This window comes from Apodemus sylvaticus, chromosome 17 (assembly GCF_947179515.1).
Source record: "Apodemus sylvaticus chromosome 17, mApoSyl1.1, whole genome shotgun sequence".
Lineage (NCBI taxonomy): Eukaryota > Metazoa > Chordata > Mammalia > Rodentia > Muridae > Apodemus > Apodemus sylvaticus.
Window position 1 is genome coordinate 69,548,060 of NC_067488.1, and position 12,180 is coordinate 69,560,239.

General features: G+C 45.2%; 1 protein-coding gene and 1 long non-coding RNA gene across 6 annotated transcripts in view; both read left to right on the forward strand.

The window, feature by feature from the left end:
• Positions 1-357: 357 nt before the first annotated feature.
• LOC127667784 (uncharacterized) lies at positions 358-1,721 on the forward strand. Its single transcript, XR_007973935.1, has 3 exons — positions 358-422; positions 801-872; positions 1,634-1,721. It is a non-coding gene; the product is annotated as an uncharacterized LOC127667784 (long non-coding RNA).
• A 3,319-nt stretch (positions 1,722-5,040) lies between these two features.
• Positions 5,041-12,180, forward strand: part of Tfcp2 (transcription factor CP2) — a 35,809-nt gene continuing 28,669 nt past the window's right edge. For 2 of the 5 annotated variants that reach the window (XM_052161094.1, XM_052161093.1), the window contains exons 1-2: positions 5,152-5,458; positions 5,551-5,707. In XM_052161094.1, coding sequence (XP_052017054.1) covers positions 5,586-5,707 — 122 coding nt within the window. In that variant the 5' untranslated portion in view covers positions 5,152-5,458; positions 5,551-5,585. The other 3 variants (XM_052161092.1, XM_052161095.1, XM_052161090.1) reach the window with 3 other exon arrangements.

The window sequence follows — 12,180 nt, forward strand, 5'->3', positions numbered from 1 at the left end:
AAAGTTGGGACCCATTCATCCCCTTAAATCCCTCTCATTTCTGAAGCTTTCTCCTTATCTCTGCAGCCGACTAAGGCAGTAGCAGTGGCTCACTGATGTTGGGGTTATACTAGCTGGTTTGGGTGTCAACTTGACACAAACTGGAGTTATCACAGAGAAGGGAGCCTCCCTTGAGGAAATGCCTCCATGAGATCCAGCTGTAAGGCATTTTCTCAATTAGTGATCAAAGAAGAAGGGCTCCTTGTGGGTGGTACCATCTCTGGGCTGGTAGTCCTGGGTTCTATAAGAAAGCGGGCTGAGCAAGCCAGGGGAAGCAAGCTAATAAGAAACATCCCTTCATGGCTTCTGCATCAGCTCCTGCTTCCCGACCTGCTTGAGTTCCAGTCCTGATTTCCTTGGATGATGAACAGCTGTGTGGAAGTGTAAGCGAAATAAATCCTTTCCTCCCCAACTTGCTTCTTGGTCCTGATGTCTGTGCAGGAATAGAAACCCTGACTAGCCAGGAGGGCATCTGGATCTACAGGGGTAAATAGCCTATATATCTCAAGGAGCCTTTCCAGAGACCCAGTGCACAATCCATCAGATCCCTGGTGTACGCGACTTACCGTGTTGGACAGATTGGTGGGTTTTTGGCTGCCTCTTTTAGCTCCCCACATAGTGTCAGTTGAAATGTCCAAAGCCCCCTTACTTTCACTGGCGCTGGGTCCCAACTGGCGGGGAGGATGGGAAGGTTTGCTGTGTGTGCTTCAGTGTCTAACACGGAACCTGCGAAGCCTCAGAGCCAGTGTCCTGCCTTCCAGCTGGATCCCGTTCCATTCCTCAGCCGTGAATAAGGTGGCCTAGAGGCCCTGGCAGTCGTCTCAGGTTGGTTGGTGAGTATAAAAGGCAGTTTCCGATAGACTGGTCAGGGCCTGTGGCTTTTCAGAGAGTGGAGGGCTTGGGGTCTTCCAACTATACAAGTCACTGGCATAGAATGGGACATCAACCACGAGTGGGGGCAAGGGTCTCTCCTCCACATCCCCATCTATTTGTGTGTAACCAGAATCTGTTGGTAGTGCTTCCCTTAGGGGACGAATAGGGCATGCTCCTGTAGCCTCAGATCCCATGTGAAGCAACTCCTGGTGTGAAGGGGCCAGGTGTAGTAGAGGTGGCCTCCTGGCTTCCCTCGTAAGGTAGTCAATCTCTCCTGGCCTCCTGTGCTGTCCCCATTGGTCACGTTGGCATGGAAGGAGGTGGAATTTCTATCTCCTCAGTCGGAGCAGGAGGAACTGGTGGTACTTTTGAGTTCTCTGAACATTCTGGCTAGTCCAAGGGGGGTGGTGGTACCAGGCCAATGGAAAATTACCTTGTGCTAACCTGTCCCCGAACCCAGGACATGGAAATCCTCATCCCTGTGATTCAGGGTTAATAACCAAGCAATACTGGCTGCATACTCCTCCCTGCACAGGCATACTCCTCCCTGTGCAGGCAGACTCCTCCCCGTGCAAGCATACTCCTCCCTGGAGCCTGTGTCCTCTGCACCACCCACTGCTGTCTCTGCTCCTGCTCAGAGACCTCCACCATTCTGTGTGTCTCCCCAGAGAACCTCCTGTGTGAGGTTTCTTGCTTCGTGTGACTTTGTGGTATTCTTTAGCTCCCAGGCACCCTGCACTGGAAGCCCTACTCACTGACAGGACCCTGACTCTCAGGATAGCACACAGGTTTTCCACTGTGGGAGCAGATAGAGCAAAGGTGAGTACCTGTACTTTTTTATAATCTCTTATTTTTTAAAACATTTATTTTATGTGCGTGGGTGTTTTGCCTGAAGTATGTCTGTGCACTGTGTGTATGCCTGGTGCCCTCAGGAGGCCAGAACGGATGGATGTTGTATCCCTTGGGACTGGTGTGATGGACTGTTGTGAGCTGTCATATGGGTGCTGGAGACTGAATCCCCATCCTCTGGAAGAGCAGCCAGTGTTCTTGACCACTGAGCCAATCACTCCAGCCCCCTTAAAAATTTATTATTAACTGTGTGTGTGTTGGTGTGTGTATGTACGCGCTCACGCACACGCTCACAATGGTCAAAAGCTATGGAGCCCTGGCTGTCCTGGAACTCACTTTGTAGACCAGGCTGGCCTCAAACTCAGAAATCCACCTGTCTCTGCCTCCCAAGTGATGGAATTAAAGGCATGTGCCACCAACACCTGGCTGAGAATGTTTGTTTCTTAAATAACCCAGTTATGTCAGGTGAATGTATTTTTGTTTTAACCCCAGGTGTGGGATAAGCGTCTGCTTCACAGCTGGTGATTGTGATTTGCCTCGTTCACAAGCAAGGGCGTGATCTTTGCCAGCTTCGGATAATTTAATTCTGGGGACTCCAGAGAGCACACAAACGGGATAGAGCCCCGAGAGGGCCTGTGACTGCTGCCCACCCCTGCCCCCCACTCCACTGGCTTTGCCAGGTTGCTGGTTTACTATTGCCAAATTGCTGGATATTTTAACAACAGAGTTTGGACTTGCCCCATGGACCCCGATGCCTTTCATCAGCAGAATGTAGCCTACAGAGGTCTGTGCTCCCTTCTCCCCCCCCCCCCATCTTCACCTCCTATCTAGTGTTGGGGGGGTTGGAAGGGATTGGGGTGGAAGAAGGGTTGGAAGGATGGTAGATATAAGAACCGAAAAACTAGCTAAACAAATACGCCAATAGTATTTCTCTGTGTGGCCTTGGCTGTCCTGGGACTTGCCTCTGTAGACCAGGTTGGCCTTGAACTCAGACCACGGCCCCCCCCCCCCCATCCCCAGTAAGCTGGGATTAAGGGTGTGTGCCACCATGGCCAGACTCAGCTTTTGTTCTTAATCACTTAGCCATCTCTCTAGCCTTCGCCTCTTTTCTTTGTCTCTCTTCTTTTTCTTTCTTTCTTTCTTTCTTTCTTTCTTTCTTTCTTTCTTTCTTCCTTTCTTTCTTTTTTAAAAAAAGATTTATTTATTTATTTATTTATTTATTATATGTATGTACACTGTAGCTGTCTTTAGACCAACCAGAAGAGGGCATCAGATCCTATGACAGATGGTTGTGAGCCACCATGTGGTTGCTAGGATTTGAACTCAGGACCTTCAGAAGAGCAGTCAGTGCTCTTATCTGCTGAGTCATCTCTCCAGCCCCTTCTTTTTCTTTCCTTTTTGTTATGGAGACATGGTCTCACTCTAGAGTGCAGGCTAGCCTCCAACTTCCTATGCAGTCCAGGTTGGCCTCATGCCTCGTTTTCTCAATGCTACGAGGCCTAGCTTTTTACCTGTTCTTTTTTAACACAGCATCTATGGAGCCCTTGTGGACCAGGCTGGCCTCAAACTCACAGATTCTGATGTGTCTGTATCTGGATTCTGGGATTTAAAGATGTGAGCTACCACACCAAGTAATTCTCCCTATCTCTTCGCAGGTAGAAACTCAGTGTATAGTTATATACAAATATAAGTCCAAGTATACTGTAAAGGTATTGTGTTGGGATACAAGAATGAAGCACACTTTCACAGATAGGCGATGTCTTCCGGTGGAGTCATATTTATTATGACAATTTAGTTCTGGCCAGCTTAAGCCCTTAGCCTGTTTTCTCTCTGGTAAAATAAGTGACATTTACCTTTAGAATTTTTTTTTTTTGTTTTTGTTTGTTTGTTTGTTTGGATTTGGTTTTTCTGAGACAGGGTTTCTCTGTATAGCCCTGGCTGTCCTGGAACTCACTCTGTAGACTAGTGTAGCCGCCCGCGGCCACATGCAAACCAGATTACCTGGAAGAGAATTCTGGGGATAACGGGACCAGTTCGCATGTGGCCGCGGGCAGCTACAGACTAGACGGGCCTCAAACTCAGAAATTCGCCTGCCTCTGTCTCCCAGAGTGCTGGGATTACAGGTGTGTGCCACCACTGCCCGGCTACCTTTAGAATTTTTTAAGATGGAAGGTAGAGGCAGGCATATTGAGTTCAAGGCCAGTCTGGTGACTGACCCTGGTGCTATTCAGAGTTCCAAGACAGGCAAGGCTACAAAAAGAACTCTATCTTAACAAACATGTAAACAATGACTAGAAATGGTAGGTAGACCTGGCAGCTCTGGAAATTGCTATGTAGTCTAGACTGTTCTTGAATTTGTGGAGATCCTCCTGCTTCAGCCTACTGAGTGCTAAGTTTTTAGGAATATACCACAATGCCATTTTAGGGATCCTAATTACAACCCTGTCTTGAGGACTTTTGCAATACTGTTCATAGCATACAGGTATATAGCCAGTGCTTAATTTTAAAAATGGCCGTAATTAATTAATCCTCAAGAGCAAGGTGGAGCTGGTACGATTTCACCCCCTGCTCCAGGGTCTTCATTATCTAGTCCCGGCTCATCTGGAAATCAGGTCTGCTTCTGCCTCTGTCTCTGGAGTGTATGAGTCACAAGGCCTGGCTATGGTTGTTCTTTACTTACAATTTGGTAAATTTAAAGCTCTTGGAGATTACTCTTATTAAGCTATAAAGATGCCAACCCTGACTTTGCTCTGCAGATCTTTCCCCAACACTCATTCATCATTGCCTAAAACAAACAAAACAACAAAAAACCCAACCAACCAGAAACAAAACAAAAACAATAGGCGTGGTGTGCATGCTTTTAATCCTAGCATTCGGGCTGCGGGTGTGGGTCTTTGAGTTCTGGATCAGCTAAAGCTACCTAGAGACCCTGCCTCAAACAATATCAACCAAAAAAAACAAGAGTTTTCCCTGTCTCGTGCGCGAATGCATTAGGGAGAAAGGTGAAGAGAAGGCAAATGAGGAAAGTTTAGAACGGGACACATAGGAACGAAAGTCCCCCCGGGTATGGAAGTGGGCAACGGAAAGATAGAACCGCAGCTCCACTTGACACGGGTTCACATCTAAGCACTGAGCCCGCCCACCACTCCAGGGGCGGAAGCCTTCGCGTCGATAGCCTATCACCGCTGCGGGAGGCAGAGCCTGTCTCCTCTTCATTGGTAAATGGCCGGTGACATCACGCAAGGGCTGCAGCGGACGTCCTGATTGGTTGGTGCTGGGGCGGGTTTGCACTTCGAGTCTGCGCCGAACTTTCGCTGTCCACGCTTCCAGGTGGTCGTGGGGGCTAAGGAGGGCGTGGGAACCGCTCCGCAGAACCCTGGGTTTGTTCTGAGGGCTGAGTAGGGGGAGAATAGGCGACCGGAAGTTATCTAACTGACCGGAAGCGAGGCCTGAGGGAAAGTGAGGATGCCCGGAGGGAGGAGCTGTCCACCGAAAGGGGCGGAGGGGACGCTGGGAGCCGCCAGCGTGCTGCGCGTCTCAGCTTTGAGGCTGAGCGGAGGACGCTGAGCGACCGACCGGTGGGCTTCAGAAAGCCCGAGTCCCGCTGAGCTCCTGCGGGACCCGGCGCCCCACGCCCCCGAGAGCCGAACGGGAGGGATTCCTGTCGCCGGGGCACCTGAGGAGTAGCCGGTCGTAGGTCAGGCTTGGGGGCTGCGCGAGGAGCTGGGTTTGCAGCTGACCGCTACTGTGCAGTCCTGCCCGGTAGTTACTCTCCGCGTCTTTGTACAGGAGCCGGAGCCTGCTGGGGCAGGGAAGAAGCCGGGATGGCCTGGGCTCTGAAGCTGCCGCTGGCTGACGAGGTGATCGAGTCGGGGCTGGTGCAGGACTTCGATGCGAGCCTGTCAGGCATCGGGCAGGAACTGGGTGCTGGCGCTTATAGTATGAGGTGAGTGAGCTATCCCCCAGACCTTACCTTCTCTGTAACAAAGGCAGGATCTTGAAAGGTGGGAGGGCGGCTGTGCAGTTTAAGAAAACCGCCTGCAGCGTGGTGGGCAGACTTTCCCCCCTTTGGTGTGAGTGGTAGTGGTATGGGAGAAATAGAAAAAGACTCTAGGAAGAGTCAACTCTGTAGGGCCCTAGCATCCAGACGGAGTGGGAGACTTGGGCACTGACTGTGTATGTATGCGTGGATAAGTCTGGCTTCACCTGAAGAAGGGGCGGGTGAGGGATATCTAAGGAATAGATTTTGACTGTGCCACAGAAAAAGAATTCAGGACAATGAATGAAACAGAGTTGAAGTTTATGAAAAGGTCTTCAACATCCATTGAAGCATAGGGACTAAGGCAAAATGAAGTGTGTTCAGCAAAGAAACACACCTGAGAGGGGTTCAGGCTTCTCAAAGGGATCACAGCTATCCTTACGGTAACTATATTTAGTGCTTTTGGTGGCGCCTGACGTTGTACTTAGAATTTTTAAGAAACCTTACAGCGGAGGCTGGAGAGATGGCTCAGTGGTTAAGAGCACTGACTGCTCTTCCGAAGGTCCTGAGTTCAAATTCCAGAAACCACATGGTGGCTCACAGCCATCTGTAAAGAGATCGGACGCCCTCTTCTGGGGTGTCTGAAGACAGCTACAGTGTACTCACATATAATAAATAAATAAATCTTTATTGAAAAAAGAAAGAAACCTTACAGGAGGTCGTGGCTCGGGCATAGGATTACTCTTAGGTCCCAAAGGTTTCAGAAAATAAGATGTTTTTACTGTAAACAAAGATTTAGCCTTATATTGGGATTCGCAGAAAATATCTGAAAAAGTAGGAAGGCCATATTTGAAGATAGTGTAGGCTTAGGTCTTAAACATAGACCATTACTGTTTTAACAGTCTTCTCTATATAAAATAATTTTATCTCTTTGTTGATAGTCTTTCTATGTTGATAATCTTCACACAAAATATATGTTAGGATTTTCCCCCTCCCATTTCTATGTGTGTGTGCACACGTGCGTGTGCACGTGCGATTTGTGGAGGTCAAAGGACAACTTGCAGGAATTGACTTTGTTCTTCCATCATATGGATTTAGGATGGGACTCAGAACCTCAGACTTGGTGGCAAGGGCCTTGAATCATCAACTAATTGATTCTTTAGCCTCACTCCTTTTTCCTGTAAATTTTATTGTCTTCTCTCCTGTAGTAGTTTCCCCCTTTAAGACTTTTAAGGGTAACAGTCTGTTTTCTACAACTGCTTTGGTGTTGGGTAGTGATGCAGACCCTACCTGTGCAGGGACCAAAAGTCTCGACTTGTCCACCCTAAGGAGAACATGAGAAAGCTCAAGCTTAGAGACGTTTTTTTTGAAATCTGGAATAGAGGATGTCGTTGCTTGGGACATCAGACCACGTAGCAATGCACCCAATGCAGCATACATTCATGTGCACACACAGAGAATCTTTAAGGTTTATCTTTCATACAGTCTTTTTTTTTTTTTACATGAATCAGTCAGACTTTTTGTGATGTACTTATGCTCCATTTTGTCCTGACTTTTCTATTTTGAAAAATCCTTAGGACCAAACTACAATCTAAAATCATTTTGCTGGTAATGGTGGCACATGCCTTTAACCAGCACTCAAGAGGGCAGAGGCAGGTGTGTCTCTGCAAGTTTGAGGCCAGCCTGGTCTACAGAGTGAGTTGCATAACAGTCAGGGCTACACAGAGAAACCCTGTCTCAAATAAACAAACAAACAAACAAACATCCAATGAATAAATAAATAAATAAATAAAATAAAATAAATCCCCTTTTAGGTCCGGGGAGATTCCCATTGGACCTTGCCTTGCAAGCATGATGTACAAGAGCATCTGTGTTTGAATCCCCACCAACCCCATGAAACCCCATGAAAAAGCCAGGAATAGCTGCCCCATGCCCTCTTTACCCCAGGATCCCTGTGGCTCACAGCCTAAGCATGTCAGTCTGGAGAAATGGTTCAGTGAGAAGACCCTGCCTCAAAGGATGAGTGCTAGAGCAGAACATGCCCATCTCTGCCTTCACACATCACACATGAGATGGCATTTTCATCTAAACACATTTTCTCTTTAATCACCTTTATCAAAGGTACATCATCTATAACTTCCTATATCTCTTTTAAAAAATTATTTATGTTCATGGGCAAAGAAGAAAGATGTAAGATAAAGAAGACAAAACTTGTAAACTTGTGGGATTTTTTTGACCTAGAAAGAAAAAAGTTTGGTTTGTTTTTGTTTTTGTTTTTGATTTATTTATTTTATGTATATGAGTCCACTGTAGCTGTACAGATGGTTGTGAGCCATCATGTGATTGCTGGGAATTGAACTCAGGACCTCTGCTTGCTCCAGCCCCTGCTTGGTCCAGTCTAAAGATTTATTTATAATACACTGTAGCTATTTTCAGACACACCAGAAGAGGGCATCAGATCTCATTTTGGATGGTTGTGAGCCATCATGTGGTTGCTGGGATTTGAACTCAGGACCTTTGGTAGAGCAGTCAGTGCTCTTACCCGCTGAGCCATCTCTCCAGCCAGAAAAAGAAGTTTTAAGGGGCAACACTATAACAAACTAAATTTGTGGTCTCTTAGTTAATAGAAAACAAATGCAGAGTCCTGTTGCCTATCAAAACTGTCATTCCCTGGAATATTTAACTTTCATTTAACATAATATGGTTATGCTATCCTCTCCCTCTACTGAGGTGCCTCATAGTGATGCCACTGGTGATATCGTCAGTTAGCAGCGCTTGAATGGCGTTAGTAGTCTGGGAAGAGCTCATTCTGTAAGGTATGCACTTAAACTGAGAAAATGAGCTTATACTCAGCATGTTTCAAGGTAAGCCTTGGCTGACTCATTTTTTTCATTAAACCTATAATGCTATCTAAGTTGTCTAGAGGTTTTCAAGACAGGGTTTCTTTGTGTAGCCCTGGTTGTTCTGTAGACCAGGCTGGCCTCTAGCTCATAGAACTCCACTTGCCTCTGCTGAGTTCTGGGACTATAGGCCTTTGTCACCACACCCAGGCTATGTGGTACTAGGGACCAAGCCCAGTGCTTTGTGAATGTTAGGCAAGAATTCTACCACTGTATCCCAAGTCCCTGGTCTGTGTGTGTGTGTGTGTGTGTGTGTGTGTGTGTGTGTGTGTCTGTCTGTCTGTCTGTGTGTCTCTTGCACATGTGTGCTCATGTGTGTTTATGTGTGGTGTGCATGTCGGAGGAGGTGCTCGTGCACATGTAATGTAGAGGTCAGAGGTTGATGTCAGATTTCCTCATGGAAATCAGAAACTCCCTAGGACCGGAGTTCCAGGTGATTGTGAGCCACTATGTGGGAACAGGGACTGAAACTCAGGACATCCAGTGCCCTTATGCACAGAGCCTTCTCTCCAGCCCAGGTGATTGTATTGTCTGTCACTGTGCACGCGCTTCTTAGTTTTACGAAGCCCCACTTCTCAGTTGCCCTTACCTCTTAGGAGATGGCATCCTTCTCTACACCTTTCATCATGTAGAACACTGTTTTATGGGATGTCTCTCCATTTTCTAGTGTTTATCCCTTCAGAGGTTTAACGTTTAAAAGAGGTCCTGCGTTTTTTCATTGGGTTTATTTCTAGATACTTTATTTTCTTTGAATCTGTTATGAGTGGGAATGTGTCCATGATCTCCTCTGTATATTTATTGTTGGTATATAGAAAAGCTACTGATTTGCATAAGTTGATTCTGTATCCTGCCACATTCCTGGATTTGTTGTTTCTAGACATTTTCTGGTAGACTTTTGGGATCTTGCAGACAGGGATAGGCTGATGACCTCCTGCCTTGCTGCTCCAGATAATGATTTCAACAGAGAGCTGAAAAGGAACAGAATAGTGGGTGTCTGTCCTGTCCTGACTTCCATGGGGCAGGCGACAGCAGTTCTCAACCTGTGGGTCACAACCCCAATATCAGATACTTACATTATGATTTATAACAGTAGCAAAATGACAGTATGAAGTAGCAACAAAATAAGCTTATGGCTGGGGGTGGGGGGGAGGCTCAGCGCAGTCTGAGGAGCTGTAGTAAATGGTCACAGCGTCAGGAAGGTTGGGAGCCACTGCCTGAGGATGCAGTTGGCTATGGGTTTCTTGTATATACCTTCTGATGTTTTGCATCATGGTCCCTCTAGCCCTTCATTCCGAGGACCTTTATCACCAAGGTATGCTGGATTTTATAAAAGGCTTTTTCTGCTTCTATTGAGATAATCATGTGATTTTTGTCTTTAGGCCATTAATGTAGTTTATTGCATTTATTAGCATGTATATATTGAACCATCCCTGAATTTCATGGATAAAACCAACTTGATCATAGTGTATACTTTTTTGATGTTTGTCTGTATTCTGTTTGGAAGCATATTATTGTTTATTTTTGAGTCTTTGTTCATCAGGGATATCGGTCTATAGTTTTCTTTGCTGTTGTTGCTATGTCTGTCCCTGGTGTAGGTATTAGATTGATACAGCAGGAGTCTGGGGATGCTCCTTCTGTTTCTTCCTTTATTCTTAATAGTTTAAATAGCCACAGCTAGTCTTCCTGGTAGAATTCTGCTGTGAATCCATCTCGCCCTCAATGCTTTTTCTTTTTTAGCTGGAAGTTTTTTGATTGATTGATTGATTGATTGATTGATTTTTAATTACCTGGGTTGTTTTACTTCTTGGTTTCCTTTTGGTGAATTGAGTCTGGAAATCCTTTTTTGTTATGTTTTACTGCTTAATTGGAATAGAAGCTTTATTTGTTTGTTTGCTTATTTAGCTTTTTGAGACAGGGTTTCTCTGTGTAGCCCTGGCTGTCCTCAAACTTACTCTATAGACCAGGCTGTCTTCAAACTCACAGAGAGCTGCCTGCCTCTGCCTCCTGAGTGCTGGGATTAAAGGTGTGTGTCACCATGCACAGCTTTGAGTGAAAATACTCCTGTGTAGTATTTTGAATTTCTTGGATGTCTGTTGTAGTGTTTCCCTGTTTGTTTCTGACTCTGCTAATTTGAGTCCTCTATTTCTTTTTGTTAATTAGGCCAAGGGTCTATAGAATTTGTTTATCTTCCTAAAGAAAACAGCTCTAAGATTTAATGATTCTTTGGACTGTTTTCTTTGTTTCTGGTTTTGTTTTGTTTTGTCTTTTATTTCTGCTTGATTATTTCTTGCCATCAACTGGGTTTGTACTTGTTCTTGTTTCTCTAGCTTTTTGAATTGCATCATTAAGCCATTATTTGTGCACTTTCTGATTTTTGTTTTTTCCTCTTATGGGTGTGGGGTGGGAATTGAGTCAGGGTTCGTCTGTGTAGCCCTGGCTGGTCTGGAGCTCCTTTTATAGACCAGGCTGCCTTGAACTTAAGAGATCCACACCATGCTGGGATTAAAGATACACCAGCTGTAAATTATTTCCCAAACCATTATGTTTTGGGAATATTTTGTTCTTTATTAAGATAGCAGGTAAGCCTCTACAGAGTTCTTTGCTCCCAACAAAACCTAATAGTGGTGATGAATGAATATACAATGGAAGATATTAAGGTATGTGAGCACTCGAGCACACACACACATACACAGAGTGAGAGAGAAAACATGGTGTATTTTAAAAAGTCTTACGTTATTTAAGGAATTAAAACACATCACCATCTCATAATATAGTATAACAATTCAGCTTATGTTACTTATTAATATTGATGTGTTTGCTTTTGTAAGACAAGGTTTCCCTGTGTAATTCAGTGTAATTCAGGCTGCCCTCAGATCTGTGACCTACCCCAAGTCTCCCTCGAATACTCAGGTTAATGCACAAGCCTCAGTGTCTGCCTGTATTATCTTTTGTTTCATTTTGGTGTTAAGTTTTTTGTTTTTTTTTTTTTTTGAGAAAAGGTCTTAGGGTCTTAGGTAGCCTAAGCTAGCTTCCAACTTAGCCTCCAAAGGCTGGCTTTGAGCTGGTCCTCTTGCTATGTTGCAGAGAGTTGGGACTGTATTGTGAGCCACGCCCAGCTTCTCTTTTAAAAGAACAAGTTAATGCTATAACCATATTGCCAATAAAATGTTTTTCCATCTCTAAAATAATAGTTTTAAAGAGTTTGAACATCATGATAGGTATCTGTCTCTTACTCATTTATTTTGTGTGTTAGCAGTTTTTCTTCTATAAAAATGATCTTGACAGAAAACAGAAGAAAAACAGGAAGAGAGGTCCTATCTGCTTCATATTAATTAGTAATTATATCAGAGTGAGTCTGTGCCATAGGTCTCAGAACATTGTGAGTTTCAGCTTCAGCTTATTCTGAGATGTGTGTGTGTGTCTACAGAGTGAGTTCAGGACATCCTGGACTGGGTAGAGAGACTCTGTCTTAAAAACAAACAAACAAAAAATCCCAACGCCCCCCCAAAAACAATTCCTCCTAAAACATTGATGTGCCAA